This window comes from Danio rerio, chromosome 12 (assembly GCF_052040795.2).
Source record: "Danio rerio strain M-AB ecotype USA chromosome 12, GRCz13ab, whole genome shotgun sequence".
Lineage (NCBI taxonomy): Eukaryota > Metazoa > Chordata > Actinopteri > Cypriniformes > Danionidae > Danio > Danio rerio.
In genome coordinates, this window is record NC_141032.1 from 44,000,356 (window position 1) to 44,018,553 (window position 18,198).

The following is an 18,198-nucleotide window of genomic DNA, read 5'->3' on the forward strand; positions in this document are numbered from 1 at the left end:
CAGCATTTATTAATCATAATTAAACATTTACTAATGCATTAATAACATCCAAGTCCATGCTTGTTAACATTAGTTAATGCACCATGAGTTAACATGAACTAACAATGAACTACTGTATTTTCATTAACTAATATTAACTAACATGAATAAATACAGTAGTAAATGTATTGTTCATTGTTTGTTCATGTTAGTAAATGCATTAATTAGCATTAACTAATGAACTTTATTGTAAAGTGTGACCAATGACTTTATTAAAACAGTCTGGTTAAAATGCCCCAAAAATGGATACAAATATTCTTTGTAAAAATGGGGTGTAGTCATTTAGTCTGAGCACTGTACCTCAACTTTGCGTACTAATATTTCTAACCTGCTTGACTCCAGAATTTTCTTAATTGCTTTTATAATTGTTTCACCGTCTACGCTTTCATGCATAATGTAAATGGGTCATGTATTTTTAATTGGCTTAGGCATCATTGCATACCCTTATTAAGGGGGCTTGTTTTATGTGGCTTAATTAGCCATTATGGTTCACCTTGTTTGTTCATAGAGGCCACATGACTGAGCTGCATTATTTTTCTGTCATCTTTAATTAATGAGATGTGATGGATAATTTTTGTGTATACACTACCTAATAAAAAGTCTTGTCTCCTATCCAAGGTTTAGGAACAACAAAAAATAACTGGGCTTCTAGTTGATCATTTGGCATCAAAAGTGGCTAATATGAAAGGCAAAGGCCTCTAGATTACGCTTATTTTAGCTAAATAAAATATGATCATGCCTTGATTTTTAATTATTTAATTAAAACAGCAAGGTCTGACTTTGCTTAGACAAAAGTCTTGTCAATAAACAGACATAATGTCCAGTACAGAATATAAAGTCATGCTGCAGTGGAAAAAGACTGAATATTGTGTCTGACTCCCATGAGCTTGGAGGACTGCATCCATACATCTCTGCAATGACTCCAATAATTTATTAATATAGTCATCTGGAATGACAAAGAAAGCGTTCCTGCAGGACTCCCAGAGTTCATTGAGATTTTTTGGATTCATCTTCAATGCCTCCTCCATCTTAAACCAGACATGTCTAATAATGTTCATGTCTGGTGACTGGGCTGGCCAATCCTGGAGCACCTTGACCTTTTTTTGCTTTGAGGATCTTTGATGCAAAGGCTCAAGTATGAGAGGGAGCGCTATCCTGCTGAAGAATTTACCCTCTTCTATGGTTTGTAATGAAGCACAATTGTCTTGATACCTCAGGCTGTTGATGTTGCCATCCACTCTGCAGATCTCTCGCACGCCCCCATCCAAAACGTAACCTCAAAACAAAGAAATCAGAAAGTTTGAAGGAAAAATCATTGAGAATCTTATGTCATTGCGGGTTCCAGTAGGTCTTTTGCAGTATTTGTGATGATTGGGATGCAGTTCAGCAGATGATTTATCTAAAAAATATACCTTTTGAAACTTTCCAAATGATCAACTAGAAGTCAAATTATTATTTGTTGCTTTACAACTCTGATCAACCACAAGACTTTTGTCCACTATTTCTGATTTCAGGAACACAGTGCCAGACTTTGGTTCGGAGGTGATGGCAGAAGCACTAGCAATGGCCAAACCTGTTTACAAGATTCCCATAATACCCTTCTCCAACAGCACTCAGTACCGCCATCAGGACCACATCGACTTTAAAGAATACAAGACCAAGGTGGGAAAGTCATGTCAAGAAATGGGCTGATATTACAGATTCTTCAGTTTGTGGCACTAAAATTGGTTGTAAATTTAGGTTTGGGTAAATAAATCAGGCTTAATTTTATTTTTGAGAGAGTTTTTTTTTTATTTGTTTATTTTTTATTGCATTCAGAAACAACGTAAAACTATCTGTAGTATTAAAATGAAACTGATGCAAGCGGATATTTGCAGATAAGCATTATAACAATGTATTTTAACTGCTCTTGTGTTTTATTAATTTAATGTAACTTTTACAGTTTTATTTATTTGAAAAACTTCACTTAATGTAAAATGCAATTCTGTAATGTAAATTAGAAATATTATTACAATTAAAAAATGTTTTAAATTAATATAATTTAACAATACAATGCAGTCAATTCTGTTTTGGGTAAATAAAACTTTTTAGAGTCAAAAAACTGATTGAATTTCGGTACGTCTTATAATATTGCGTTCAGAATAATCTACAAATCTCTATTATTACAATGGAACTGGTGCAAGCAAATATTTGCTGATATAAGCATTATAACAATGTACTTTAACTGTTCTTTCAATAAATTAATGTAACTTTGACAGTACTTTGAAAAAAGTCACGTATTATTTCTAAAATGTAATACTGTAATTTAAATGTGTAATATTATTACAAATTAATTTAATGTAATTAAACAATACAATGCAATTCAAAAACGGTACTTTAAAGCAGTGGTCGCCAACCTACCATCAGACGTTTTCTCAGAGGACAACAAGCTGATAGGACATTGCTGCAACTCTGATGCAAGTTTTATCTATGGAGAAAAGACGCACTGCAGTGTTTTTCTGAGATAATTAGTCTACCGAAATGTGTATATTCCATACAAAATATAAATCCCGTCAGTCAGTTTTTGTCACATGACTCGCAGTGCCATTGTGGGATTCTGAAGATGTGCATGCCTTCATTGGAAATTACTTGCGCGTGGAAAAGATGCGAAGAACTTTGCAAAGAAACTTTAAAAAATGATTTTAATAAGATTTTATAACAGGATGTTCAGGTGCCGATAATAAATAAAACAGGAATAATTAATGATTTCTTGTGCTGTCCACTGACCTGTGGTTGATCACCACTGCAAATATAATATTCATAACTACAATAAAAAATTATAGTATAAGACGAACATTAATTATTGCTGTCATTCATTATTACACATTTATTATAAACACCAAGCCTAAAGAAATGAATGTAAATTTGGATGTCTTAATTGCATGCTGGATGCTAATTACATTACATAAGCCATGGTGTGTTACAGATGACTGATTTGAATGTGTTTTGGTATGTAATACTCATGATTTCTTTTCTCTCAGCCTGAAAAGCCAGAGGTGGTGAGAACAAAGAGGAAGTACGAGAAAAAGCCCAAACTCCTGCCTCTCTCCGCACCGTTGCATACTGGACCTTCCCTTTTTAACCCTAAAGACCTCAACCAGTACGACTTCCCCAGCTCTGATGACGAGCCTTTTTCGCAGGTACACACATCTTTAGTCATTTATTAGGTATTGTTACTGTTTTGAAGAGAAGTTTAAACAGTGAATAGAATTGCTGTAGCATTTGCATTTGGTCAATAAAGCCGGTTCTAGTAAACCTCCAGCATGTGTGCTTTTACTACAGAGTTGTAGTACACTCATAAACAAAAGGTTTCAATTTGAATTTGATTTAATTGGTTGATAATGACATAAAGATAATTGTTCTACAATAATAAAAGCTGTTTGTGAGTGATGCTGTATGGCTGTAGGAAATCCTGCATGTGAAATTACTACATATTATAACATTTTTACCACAAACTTGCCTTCAAGTTTGAAGGCAAGCCTACAGTCAAGTGTTTAAAATGAATCCTTTTGAGACTATTCCATAGTAGTGTGTTTATTAGTTATTTTTAACCTTCATTTTTATTTTATCTTTTGAAAATGCATCACTTATTTAATCTACTATGCAATACAGTAATTTGATATACTAATACAATTTAAAATAACTTTTTTGTTTTGAATGCATTTAATACCTTAAAATTATAGCCAAGTGTTTGAAATAAATCCTTCTTTTCTGTTCCATAGTCTTGATTATTAGTGATTTTAACCTTTATTATAGTTTATAATATTGTTTTTAAAAGACATCACCTATTTGATCTAAAACAACCGTAACGTCAAACATTATAATTACAATTCAAAATAATAAATAGTTTTAATTAAATTTAATACCTTAAAATTACAGTCAATTGATTGAAATAAATAATTATCTTCTATTCCATAGTTGTTTGTTAGTCATTGTTAACCCATTTAGTCATTTTTTTATTTTTTGAAAGACGTCACTTAATTGATCTGAAATGCAATAATGTAATGTCCAATATTATTATTTAAAATAACTTTTTGTTTTAAATAAATTTAATACCTTAAAATTAAAACTAAGTGCTTGAAATAAACCCTTCTGTTCTATTCTATAGTCCTGTGTATTTTTTGAAAGATATCACTTATTTAATCTAAAATGCAATACTGTAATCTGAAATATTATTACAATTTAAAATAACATTTTAGTTGTTGTTTTAAATAAATGTAATACCTTAATTACAGCCAAGTGTTTGAAATAAATCCTTCTGAGACTATTCCATAGTCTTGTTATTAGTTGTTTATTCTAAAATGCAATAATGTAATGTCAAACATAAATATTACAATTCAAAATAACTTTTTTGTTTTAAATGCATTTAATACCTTAAAATTACAGCCAAGTGTTTGAAAAAATCCTCCTTTTCTATTCCATAGTTGTGTGTTTATTAGTTATTTTTAACTTTTATTATTATTTTATTTTTGAAAGACATTACCTTATTTAATCTAAAATACAATACAGTAATGTCTAATAGGATTACATTTAAAATAACTTTTGTTTTAAATTTAATACCTTAATTACAACCAAGCGTTTGAAATAAATCCTCCTTTTCTATTCCATAGTCCTGTTTATTAGTTACTTTTAACTTTTATTATTATTTTATTTTTGAAAGACATCCCTTATTTAATATAAAATGCAATACTAAAATGTCCAATATTATTACAATTTAATTATAGCCAAGTGTTTGATTTAAATACTTCTACATAGTCGTATGTTTTAGTAATTTTTAACCTTTATTATTATTTTATTGTTTGAAAGACATCACTTATTAAATCTAAAATGCAATAATGTAATGTCCAATATATTAGAATTTTTTGTTTATAATAAATTTAATACTTTAAAATTACAGCCAAGTGTTTCAAATAAATGCTTCTTTTCTATTCTATAACCGTGCGTTTATTAGTCATTTTTAACCTTAATTATTTTATTTTTAATATAAAATGCAATACCGTAATTTTAAATGATATGAATCATATAAATGATCATTTAAAATATTTTTTTATTATTAATTTAACGTAATAGAAATTATTTCTGCTATGCAAAGCTGGAGTTTTAGCATCATTACTTGACTTTTTTTTATTTTATTTTTTATTTATATTTTCTATAGAAATTATCTTAATATGCTCTTAAATTTAGAAACATTTTCTTATTATTTATTTATTTATGTAAAAACTTAATCTTAATACTTTTTTTCCCGAATTCTTTGAATGGAAAGCTAAAAAAAAAAAAAGGACAATTAAAATGTCACTTTTGATCAATTCAATTCCTTTTCTTTGAACATGTTTTTAGTTTTTACTCACTCCAGATATTTGAACTGTTGTCTGCCGCTGATTCATTTGCTTTTATTATGTCCGTTTGTAAACGTTGTACTTCATTGTTCATGCAATCAGTGTATAAAAGACTTCCTGTTCCTGTTGTGCAGATACACTCTGGCTCGTCAGAGGCCGAGGAGGAGAACGAGCCTGATGGAGCGTTTGCCTTCAGGCGGAAAGCAGGATGTGTTTATCACGCTGTAGGTGTCCAGACCTGACCTCATATCTCATACCTTGTTCTTCCTCTGTTACACATCCTTTCATCGTTCCTCTTTCCTCTCCACTATTGTTCTACACCTTGCTCCGTCTCCCAGTGGGCACTGCAGTCATGTAAACATTACAGCTCTAGTAAGCTGTCTTGCTGTTTTGTTTTTGTTTTCGACCAATGAAAATGGCTCCAGAGAAAGCCAGACCAAAACTTTTGTGCATCCTTAATTGTGATGCCTCAGTTCTTTTCAGTGTATGTGCATTTTGTAGTGTAGCATCCTGGCTAAAAGATGATATACTTATTCACTGATGGTTCACAATTCATTTATTGGTCACTTACCATAGAACCATTACACAATATAGTTAAAAAAATAATAATAATGCAGCTTGATCACGTGCTCTTTATAAACAAACAAATTCAACCATATATTGACTATATTTTGTTTGTTTGTCTTTATACTCTTTTTCTCAGAAAGGTCTCATTCAATTTGGTTTTCTTCGTTGTTCCCCCAGGCCCGTCTGGATCAGAGCGGTGACTGGCCCTGGTCTGGAGAAGCAGACGGAAGGTCATGTGACCCGCGCTTTCGGTACTCTCTCACCACTCTCACCATTCCCCGCCGCTGTGTCGGGTTGGCACGGCGACGGGTGGGACGTGGCGGCAGGTGAGTCCAGACTCCAGTCCACCATCTGAAATCCCGTACTGAGGTATTACATTTATATTAGACATATGCAGATATTCAGTAATTCAGTATATCATGACATCATTGGAAATTCAGTATACTGTAAATAATTATTTACGGTCCTGTGAAGGGATTTGAAATGTGCATTTTTATTCAGTGTTTGGTGTCATCTCAAATGAAACATGAAGAGAGGCAGGGACATAGAGTAGCTTCTCCATTAAAAAAAAACAGCCCATAGTGTTTTGATTTTATCACAGCTGTGCCAGTGAGAAGCTCAAGCTTGAGCTCAAGCATGTCAAATGAGAAGCATCTTGAAGGGGGTGGGACATCCCAGATACTAGAAAGCATTTGACTGGTCAAGATTTTATGAGAAACTGAAGTGTGAGGTGATGTCAAAACAAAATTTAGGCTGGGGTGTCCAAACTTAGTCTTGAAAGGGCCGGTGTCCTGTAAATTTTAGCTCCAATCTGACTCGAGACACCAGCAAGGATGTTTCTAGAAAGCCTAGTAAAAGCTTGTTTAGCTAGCCCAGATGTGTCTGATTGGGTTTGGAACCACCCCTAATTTAGGTGGAAGTGTCAAACTACAAGCGTTTGATATTTATGTCTTCTAAATGCTCATTTTGTGACTGTATTTTTCCACACTAGTTAAAGAGATTCTTCAGACTAACGTACAGTTACTAAAAAAATATTATTCTAATTTCACTGGACTTCAAAGGCTTTCTGATCATTTTCATGCCTCATGAAGGCAGTAACTAGCGATCATGTGTGAATGAATCTGATGCTTTTCATATTGATGTCACCGGGAGACAATTATTTCAGTTAATATTAATACAAAATTTGTGTTCTTACTCGGTCTGGTACATACCAGTTATATTTACCCTAGTGACAACAGTCAGATAGTTAGTTTCACCCCTAGCTTTTTGATGTCAGCTTGGTGTGTCCGAGAAACAGTATTCCATACATCACAAATTAACAAGTGGATAAATGTAATTCGTTTGAATGGTAGTGAATGTCATGTTGTTATAGCATGACTAAGGAACTGTTCCCACAGAATGCGTTTATTCTTTCTAGTGTGCTGCTTTTCTGTTGTTTTTTAATGTAAACATGCTTGACTGACATGTAACCATTATGATTATGCATTTGGTAGCACTACACATGTGATCGTGTTTTTTTTTTTAGATGCTATGTCAAGTTAAAAGCTCTTCAACTTTGACACGCAGTGCACCTCATTACTGTCAGTTTCATAGCAGTGAACCAATCAGAATACCTTGAAGACGCAACAAACTTTGCAAGTTTCTGTATGCAGGCGCTCAATGGCTATGTCCGGATACCTCCTGCTTTATTCTGTGTTTTATTTTTTTTCCCAAACCCTTCCTAACCATTGCCTCTAACGCTTTTTTTTTAAAAGCATAGACTCTTTCACTGTGAATGAACCTCTACCTGTCTCAGTTGCATCGATTAACTTTGAATTATGAATCCTCTTCTGTGGTCTTCTTGGATAGTAAAGTGTTAATAAGGATGCACACTTTAGACTCTTGCCATAAGTAATAGGCCACAGCAATATCACTTTGCTGCCCAAGAGCGGTTACTCACTGAAGCTAAGCAGGCCTGAGCCTGGTCAGTACCAGGATTGGAGACCACATGGGAATACTGACTCTCTGTGGTCATTAAAAATCCTATAGCACTTGTAGTAGGGCTGTAACCTTGGTGTCTTGGCCAAATTCCCCTCTTCAGCCCTTACCCATCCTGACACCCAATCCACCGAATTGGGTCTATCACTGACTATCCAGTCCAGTGTGTATGAGCCTCTACCTGTCGGTTGCATCGCTTAACTTTGAATTGTGAATCCTCTCCCGTGGTCTTCTGGGATAGTACAGTGTTAATTAGATGCACACTTCAGACTCTTGCCATAAGTGATAGATCATTAACTGAAAATCTGTTTCATTGCATTGTAATTACACGGTTTATATGTCATTTAACTTCTTTTTCAAGTTAAATTGACATATTTTAAGTTTTTTTTTTCTTAACCGTATTTAATCTCCTCCACAGATTTCATCTGGACCGGGCCTATTCGGATTTGAACGGATTATTCCAAAGTCTGGACACTGATTCGGAGCCGGACTTCTCTTTCCCTGCTTCTCCTCTCCATACGGAAAGCACTTCCCAGAGCGTTACCTCAACCCACACATCCTCTACGCTACAAACGTCTTCTTCCTCTCACACTGCATATTCAGACCTTAGACAAGTCCTCCGCAGCATCAGATCATGTCGCTGGAGGCACTTTAAACCACGGACACTAACCAGCCAGTCGGGCACAGGAGATGCTCCGACTCGGAGGGCGATTAAAGGGTTAATCCGGGGCGGCGCAGGGCCGGGTGGCAGCACGATGGGCAGGACAGCAGGAATGGGACCACCTGCAGTAGGTGAGTAAACTTGTGTGCTAGTATGCATGCTAAAACATGGAGCTGTTTGTTTGCTCATGTTTAATTCAGCATCTTCAATGCAGACTGGAAATAGAATGATTGATGGTTGTAATTATAGAGAGCTCAGTGTTTGCTGCTGTGTTGTTAAGCCTTTTCGGCCCTCAGACATCCATTCATATGCATGCTAATGGGCTAGACTGGAAACACAAGCTCGTGCGAGAAGTTTTACATGTTGCTGACTTTCAAAGTGAACTCTGACCTGCGAAATCGCATCACATGATTGTGTAAGACCAATAGAAGATCAAAATGTGAAATTTAAAATATATGCATGTAATCTCATCTTGTTAGACCCCACCTTTTTTACAGCGCTTTGACAGAATTTCAAACACAATCTCACAGCAATTCTTCATTTTTGATGTAGTGGCTAATTTGTTTGAAATCGTACAATCTAATTCGTACAATTTAGTACGATTTGCTCATAATTCAATGAAGGTTGGGTTTAGGGGTGGGGATGCCACACTTCCTTTTTAAAACCGTACATCTTCTAACAACTGAACTCATACGGATTACCCACTAAACTGACAAAATGTAAAATTGTTTTCTCATGAGATCAGTCTAGAATTTCACATGCTAGTCTGACCGTGACTTTACCCACATTCATATGGGGTGTCAGTGTTGATGCTTCTTATTTACTTTCTATAGAGTGATGACAAGCATTGCCGAATTAATTTTGTGGATCTGTCGAGTTGCATTGGGTCTGTTGTTTGGTGCAAAAGTTGAAAAGCTTTTAACTTTTCAATTGCTAACTCTGTCTTCAGCCAATCAGATCGCTTTATCCAAATACAAGAGCAGACATTAGCCAATCACATTCGTGAATAAATTCTGCCCGAAATAATAGAATCTGCAGATGTCCTTCTGCACAGAAGATAAAAAGCAAGTCTCATATAATGAATTGTGTATAATAATGAATTGTGAATAAATCATAAAGATTTGCATATTTATATTACTGAAATTAATATTATAAGCTGAATTTTATATATTTACTTACATTTACATAAATAAAAGTGTAGACTTGATAGTAAGCTAATCTTCAGAAACCTATGGATTTATGCACGTACAGATTCCGTGTGGCCCTAGTAATCACCCAGTTCTTTATGATCAATCTCTTTATAGACCATTCTATTCACACACTGATATCAGCACCGCAGGAGAAATGCCAGCACAGGCTTCCAGTAGCTGTAGTTTTAGGTGCTGCACATGTTGTATCTTCACACCATAAACAACAAAGAAAGAGGGGCCATTTTTCATCAGTGGAAACCTCAAGGCCACTGGATATTTGAAATTGCTACATGATGATGTGTTTCCCTCTTTATGCACTGAAGCTAGCACGCTAGCAAGTTTTTCTAGCATTCCAGTCATGCACCACCACATTATGGATGTCAGGTCTGAGCATTCCTAGATGAACAGTTTCCTGAAAAGTGGATTGGTCATCGTGGGCCAGTTGAATGGCCCCCAAGGTCTCCCTATCTGACCCCCTTAGACTTTGACTTGTGGTCATCTGAAGGCAATCATCTATGGTGTGAAGATACAAGATGTGCAGCACCTGAAACTACGGATACTGGAAGCCTGTGCTGGCATTTCTCCTGCGGTGTTGCTATCAGTGTGTGAAGAGTGGGAGAAGAGGGATCAATTGACAATCCAACAAAACGGGCAGCACACTGAACACATTTTATAAGTGGTCAGAAACTTGTAAATAACTCATTAAAAAAAGAATAAAGTTACGTTAAAACAAAGTTACGTTTTTCTTGTAAAATTCCCAGTAAGTTTGATGCGTCAAATGACCCCCTTTCTATTGAAAAACTATAGTTGGATCCAAGATGGCTGACTTAAAAATGGCCACCATGATCACCACCCATCTTGAAAAGTTTGCCCCCTCACATATACTAATGTACCACAAACAGGACGTTAATATCACCAACCATTCCTATTTTATTAAGGTGTATCCATATAAATGGCCCACCCTGTATATTGCAGAAAAACAAAATATCCCAATGTCAGATTTTTCTAATATCGTGCAGCCCTAATTTTAATGAATATTATTTAGCCTTTATTTTATATTGCTTTTAGCATAATCTGAACGTCAGCCATGTTGAACATAAATCATTAACCACATTGTCGGTTACTGCAATATGGAAGTTCAGGAAGGGAGGAATAAGCATAAACCATTTCATTAGTTTGTTTTTGTTTTCGCCTCGTTCTCAATTCTGCGCTATAGAAAATACTGAAATGAGGACAGATCAGTTGTGACAGACTCCTTGTTGTCAAAAGAAAGCAATAAACCAGCAGCAAATGTGCATGAGAGGCACAGCAACATCTTTTCATAAAACCTCATTGAACGCATCCAGCATTAAATGAAACCCTTTCAAACGATGCCGAGAGCACCGCGTTTCTGTTCTGTTTCATATTTGTGTGATGCTTCAGTGATCTGCTCTGATTTTTAATATCATTTACATGCTTTCAGCTCACTGGGTTGCTTCCCTGAATAGCACTGCTATTTATTTACTTTCTTTTTTTATAAACTGTTTCCTTTGTATTTTGGTAAATAAAGGTAAATAAATGCATTTGTAAAAAAAAACTGGATATTTTATGAACACTTAATTTTATCTTAAACTAGTTTTGCATCGTAATCTTTCATGAAAATATTAAGATATTTTTTAAGCTAATGTATTGTGTACTAAAGAAGAGATAATATTGGAGTTTCTGCAACTCAGATTAGGGCTGCACAATGTATGGTTTCAGCATCACAATGTGTGCATCTGCAAAAGTCACATCGCAAGGTCTGCAATATCAAGTGTGGCTTGTTGTTGACCAGGAGCTTGTAAATTAAAGGCAGAGTTTAACTGTTGTGGATTTAAAAATTATTAATTGCATTTTTGTCTGTTAAACGTATCAAGTAAGTTTAAAGCATTCAGGCACATGATAAAATAGCATTTGTTACTTTAACACGGACTAACAGTAGGTGCAGTAAGTGATCTGCCACTGTGCTAACCGGTTGACATCTTTAAAACACAGTCCCTCCCCTCTCGTCCTAAGCCACGCCTCCTAAAACACAAATGCGAGCACCTTAAAGATGGCAGCAGACAACCCTCTCTCACATACTGTCCTAACGTGACTCAGCTTAGTGGTTGGCGGCGGCGTGCAGGAATTACATTTATTACTAAGCCATACTTGCATGCTATTTCAGAGCGAATATTCAGAGTAACATGGTAAACATAGGGAGAGCATCACAGGTTGTCATTGTTCAAAAATGAATCAATATGAATAAAAAAGCTAGGCAGAATAGCGCTGTTTACTGGTGTTTTGTTGTTAAACTAAATACATTACTACATTATTGATGCTGTAAAAGGTCCTTTATGAAACTTAAAATAGTCACATCAATATATCGCTGGGAGATTTCAGTGGCTGAACAACACTTCTGTGCATATAACCTATTCATAACAAAATAATCAATATCAGCTTTGAATGACTAAAATAGTTTTAAAACAGAACATCAGCTGTTTAAAAGAAAGATCCTTCCTCTATGCAAAAGTAACTCCAATATTGATTCAGGATTTTAAAAAGTTTTGATTCATCATGTTTTTACCGCTCTCTCTCGTCTCGTGTGTGCATGAATGCGTGCCGTGTGTGTACATGCAATTGGCAGATCTGCATAAACAGATCTACATTTGTTGACAGTTTGAGCTACTTATGTGAATTATGGGAATAATCGGCCTGACAATTTTGAATTGTATGAACATTTTTTTTGTTTTATGCCTTACCCAGAATATAAGAATACATATACATTTAAATAAGTACTGTTGGTATGTAAAGAGACTTTTAACCAGCACAACAAAACATTTTTACAGTGAAGACTACCAAGTGTCATTTTACATGAGATTTTGAAATATTTGTGTCTAACTGCTATTAAGACATGCCAGACAAATATAAAGAACGTTTTCTCTCATGTTTTCTTTCTTTTTTTCCTTGCTAAAAGTTAATTCTGATAATTTATGCAGATGCAATCCCCTATAAAATCCCTCCGAATATTCTGAAGTTAATTCTTCACAAAAAGAGTTATTCAATCCATCTGGTGAAATATATTTAATGTCGCAATCTATATTGCTGTCAATAGCATTTCATAATTAATATAATGAATACTTGGTCCTAATCCAATTTCTATTTTTGTACCCCTTCCCCTTGGCCCTCAAAACAGAGTGTGAATGGAAAGGGCTTCAAAATTTACCTCTAAGAAATGGGACAGCACTGCAGCACCTGCACACGTCGTCATGCATCAACAGGGTCTCTTGTTTCATATGAGATCGATGATCGTGACTGCTGTAGTGATTCCAGTTGTGCTATTTTTTGGTAGTTATCTTCAGGAAATCACTGAAGGCATATATTATGTTATCATAATGATCTAATCTGGCAATAAGATTGTATTACTGTGCTTTCCCAGCCACTAGACATTTCTGACAGGGTGTTCGAGTGTCAGAATGTTGTTGGACTGCTGTACCGAGTTGTTATTTAAAATTATATATTGTAAAATTTAGCTTTTTTTTTTTTGTTTTGTTTTTTAAGCATGACAGTAAAACACGAATGCGGTTATGAATATATTAAAACATGTTTGTTTGTTTGTCTGTTGTACGAATTCGTAATAATGACAAAAAATACTAGTTTGTGAATCTCCTAGCTTCCAGATTTACTGTAACTATCCTGCTGTTGTGGCTAGTGTATTCTGGGAAATTTTCCTAACCCTTTGGTTTCGAATGTGGTCCTGAAAAATCTTTGTTGAAAGGGATATTCACCCCTTCCCCTTGCCCTACGCCTTCAAGCTAAAGAGAATTGGGACAACCCTACCCCTTGTCGTGAAGGGGTAGGGGTAAGGGGAAGTGCTAAGGGGTAGAATTGGGATTGGGCCTTGATTTACTAATTAGGGTTATTAAGTAAACAAAGTATTTCAGTACTCATCTCTTTTTGTAAACAAGCTAGTTTAACTATTGTCTTTTTGTAGTCTGTTTCAGTCATCAAGAAATGCTGTATAAGTGTGGATAAATGCTGTGTAATATTCACATTAGTGTTTTTATTCCAGCGTTCACAGCTGAGCAGTATCAGCAGCATCAAGAACAGCTGGCTCTTATGCAGAAACAGCAGCTGGAGCAGATTCAACATCAGGCCAACAACAGCGCCTCCAGTCAGGTGTGTATCAGACACAGGCAGCACTCACGTCTGGAGCTGTGCTCTGCTTTATATAACGCTCTCCTGCTGTGTCCTCAGTCTCTCGTGTCTAAGACGCTGGACTCTGTCAGCGCTCAGTTTGCGGCCTCTGCACTCATGACCTCTGACCAGCTACTGACCCTGAAGGTCAAAGAGGACGGCGCAGGAGGTGGAGTTAACGGAGTCATTCAGGCTTCAGGTTTGTTGTTTGCTCTTTGTGAGTCAGAATTGAGTAATTCAAAACTGATCAGTATTTGTTCATCCTGTTGTGTTATTAAATTAATTCCTGTCTCTTCAACAGGAGTTTACAAGGGATTGAGCATCTCCACTTCCTCCTCTGCGCTCATCACTAGCCAATCAGCACCGACCGCTGCCCCGCCCACCTTCCTCTCCTCCTCTAGCAACTCCAACACAAGCTCCACCCACTCAGTTCACACCCCTATTGGTAACCATGGCAACAGCACAGCTAACTCCGCCTCTCAGGTCCTGATCGGCAACAACCTTCGTCTCAGCGTCACTGCGCCATCCATCGCCAGTCTGAACGCCCGACACCTTCCCAGAAGCCTCAGCAACGTGCCACCTGCTGCCTTGAAGCTTGCCGCAAGCAACTGTCAGCTTCCCAAAGCCAACGCTGGGTAACCTTTATTTATTTTTTTTATCACATTTTCTCATAGTTAGCACACCGTAGCAGTCCTGAATCTTTTTTTTTTTGTTTGTTTATTTGCAAATGTTTTTATAATTGAAACAGTTTTACTTTGCAAATAAACTTGGAAAACATTGACAATCAAGCATTTATTCATTGTTTGACTATTTAGCAAATATGTAGTTAGACTCCATTCTTTTATATATTTAATATATAATAAATATATAAATAATATTATTTATATATGTTTAAAAAAAATTTATATATATTTTTGTTTATGAACTTTTAGCAATGCCAACAATGCACCATTTTGTTGCAACTTTGTTGTCATAATATTAACAATCCCAACTTTTCGTTTGAGTAATTAAGTTTTTTTTTTAATCTTTTTTTTTCTTACTTTAGGCCTTAAGAATTTTCTAAAGTGACATTTAAAAAAAAAAAAAAAGGTATTTTATTTACCAGCTAATAACCTTAGTACATATAAAATGAAACTTCTGAACCTAATCAGAGGAGCCTGATAGAAAATGCTAATTTACAAGAAAAGAGGTCTGATGGATTTGGAGCGTTTTGCATCTGAACTCTTCAATTGCTGTTTAATTTTTTTTTTTTTACTGCAATTTCTCTAAAATAAAGAGAAATTCCTAATCAGGGAAATGACTAAAAACAATTACTCAAATCCTAATGATAATATATATATATATATATATTGCACATAAAGATTGCATATATAATATATATTGCATATATATATATATATATTTTTTTTTTTTTTTTTATTTATTTATTTTTTTATTTTTTTTTTTGCAGATGCAGTCATGCTTCACCTAAAAATATATAAAATATAGTTGTTGACCATCTGGATTGTTCAAACTTTTTTTGTGCATGTGTTACAGTCTTATTAATCCAGATGCAGTCATGCCAAGGCCTGTCAAGATAAGGAACTTTTGCTGTACAATATATTGTCACAGAAATTGCTGCGATAAGTGATATTATTGTCATTTTGACATTAATTTATGTCACTGATTATATATTGATTATATAAAAATATAGAATATAATTAGTATTCTTAAGGTTAATTAGATTCTATAATTTAACGTTAAAAAGGTAAATGTCCAATTATACAAACTATTAAATGTTCAATTAGGTAAATGTCCAATTATTTCCAATTATATGGAAATAATATATATATATTAAATGTCCAATTATAAGTTTGACACCAGTGAGGTAGAACATAAATGCTGTTATAAAAATGGCTTTAACGGTATTTGTGAATTTGTAAATATTTATTGCAACGGCAAGAATGATTGAGGTCATCTCCAAGTGTTGCATGAGAAGTCAATATATGGATTATTGATACAGGCCTAGTCACGCTTAGCCTAAAAAAATCTAAATATTATTTTGTTTTTTTGTTTGTTTTTGAGACTTTTTTTAATCACATGATTGATCATTGGCGCAAATCTAAACTTCTGCCTCATGTTTTTTAAGTTGTGCCACTGCGCAGTGTTGGAAATGCTGCATTAATCGCTTCATTACCGTGTTATTGATCTGTTTTGTGTTGGTCCGCAGGGAGAAGCACGAGCAGGAGAAGCAGTCGCTCAACAGTCTAGCAGAAAACACAGTGGCCATGGAGGTGACGTAGTGACCGTTTCCAGTCCAGTCTTTTGGTGCTGTGCATCAGTTAAGTTTGGGGAAGCAAAAGGACGGAGGGTTTCCACTTCAACTGTCTGAACATGACTAAAAATTCATCTCTTCCTTTATTTTCGGCCCCCCTTTTTTCTTTTTTTAACTATACGTTGTTTCTGTTAAGAGAAAAGTGATGTGTTGATTAAGAATGTGGCTAATATTCGATGTACAGAAACTACATATTTGTAAAAGCCCACCCCCACCACCCTTGTATATACGCTACTTGAATACAGAACTGTTGAGTTTGTGATGTTTTGCACTTGGGGAATCAAAAAGAGATTGTGAATGAGGGGAAGAAGTGTGTGTGAGTGTGAAACCGTGAGGTCAGGTATAAAAGTGAGTGTGTGAATAGTCATGTGCATGGTGAGGAAACCTGCTGTTCTACCTATTTATTGTGCTGTGTTTACAATTGTTTTGTTATTTTCTTTAGTTTATTATTATTTGTTTGATTTCGTACACCGTTCCCCCTCAGTTGTTTCCTGTGGTGTTGTAAGTGTTTAGGTAGCTGCCGATTCCCGAAATTTCCCATTTTCAGCTTCAGATTGAACGTTAACGCCATCATGATTCTTATTTGTTTTTTTGTTTTTTATTTTATTAAATTAATTTGGGCCGTTTTTGTTGCCCTTTAGGTTCAGGGGTTTATGGGAGGGCAAATTAATGTGGGTGGTTTATAGGAATCTTCCATTATTATCATCCCAAAATGACAAACAAGGGATGAAGTCTTCACTTCGGAAGCTTCCGCGTCAACTAAGCACTATTTTATTTTGTCGTCGTTGATTTGTTGCTGCTTTTTGTATCGATTAGGTTTTTGTTTTCATACAGTGGAAGCTGTTGGTTAATCCTCGTTTTTATTTCTTTGTACAACAGAGTTATTTTTGTATCTTGTTTGTGTGTTTCTTCGGTTCTTGCTGTGAAGCGTTTCATTTTTTTGCGCTTCGTTTAAAGGAAGACTTCATTCTTTGTTGCTGAAACGTCACACGCAACAACTGCGTTCATCATTCCGGTGTATTGACTGAATTTAAGACCAAGAAGGAGCAACAAAAATGTAAAAAATGAAGTGGATGCCAAACCAAACGTCATCTCCTTGGCCTTCTTCTCAAAACGCGCATTCATCCAGCAGACTCTGGACTTCTTTAAGGCCTGAAAATAAAACACAAGTTAAAGGTTGTGCCTTCCTTTGGGAATGTCCTGCTCAGTCTCTTCCGTGAAGAGGATGCTCCGGGTCAAGGCCGCAGTGGTGCGGTGATCACTTGTCCCGAGCTCAGATCTCCTATGCCCTGGCTGAACTGAATCGTCCTCCTCCTCCAGGGGTTTTCTAGTCTGATCTGGTCGGAGGCCAAAAAAGAAAAAAAAAATCTGGAAAATATTGAAAAAGAAAAAATATTATTGAATAAGTTTGGGGGGGAGAAACAGATATGTGACAATTCAAACATGAATCAGACAATAAAACCCAGGTTATTATATGTGAACTAATGAGTGGCCTTTTTATTCTGTGACTTCTTTCAAGATAATGATGTTTATGTAACCTATGAATATTATTGTTTCTGTTTACCACAGGGTTTTCATGGTGCTCGAAAGTAATTTTAATTTCAGAATTTTATTTGATTCAAGTCCTGGAAAGCACTGAAAAACAAACACTGCTCCTTAAAATGAGATTTTGATTTTATGAATTAAATAGAATTTATGGTGTTGTTTCAACATTTTTACTGTGCTGCTGTCAAAAACAGTATAAAAAGATGAGAAATTCTTCATTTAACACCGACAAATATTGCGCATTCATCAATATTTCGGAAAATGCATTTGAATATCACCAGAATTAAGTTCAACACATTTTATTAAAGTTTTTTAAATTATTGAAAATCCCTCTGA

General features: G+C 35.2%; 1 protein-coding gene across 10 annotated transcripts in view; it reads left to right on the plus strand.

Moving 5' to 3' along the window:
* Positions 1-17,798, plus strand: part of epc1a (enhancer of polycomb 1a) — a 57,555-nt gene extending 39,757 nt beyond the window's left edge. For 2 of the 10 annotated variants that reach the window (XM_087276889.1, XM_087276888.1), the window contains exons 6-14: positions 1,554-1,701; positions 3,060-3,218; positions 5,549-5,638; positions 6,159-6,307; positions 8,377-8,750; positions 13,879-13,985; positions 14,064-14,202; positions 14,305-14,638; positions 16,213-17,798. In XM_087276889.1, the coding sequence (XP_087133015.1) occupies positions 1,554-1,701; positions 3,060-3,218; positions 5,549-5,638; positions 6,159-6,307; positions 8,377-8,750; positions 13,879-13,985; positions 14,064-14,202; positions 14,305-14,638; positions 16,213-16,285 (1,573 nt within the window). In that variant the 3' untranslated portion in view covers positions 16,286-17,798. Of the gene's footprint in view, positions 1-1,553; positions 1,702-3,059; positions 3,219-5,548; positions 5,639-6,158; positions 7,400-8,376; positions 9,983-10,350; positions 10,544-13,878; positions 13,986-14,063; positions 14,203-14,304; positions 14,639-16,212 lie in introns of those variants that run through there. The other 8 variants (XR_015504489.1, XR_015504488.1, XR_015504490.1 and 5 more) reach the window with 8 other exon arrangements.
* Positions 17,799-18,198: the final 400 nt, after the last annotated feature.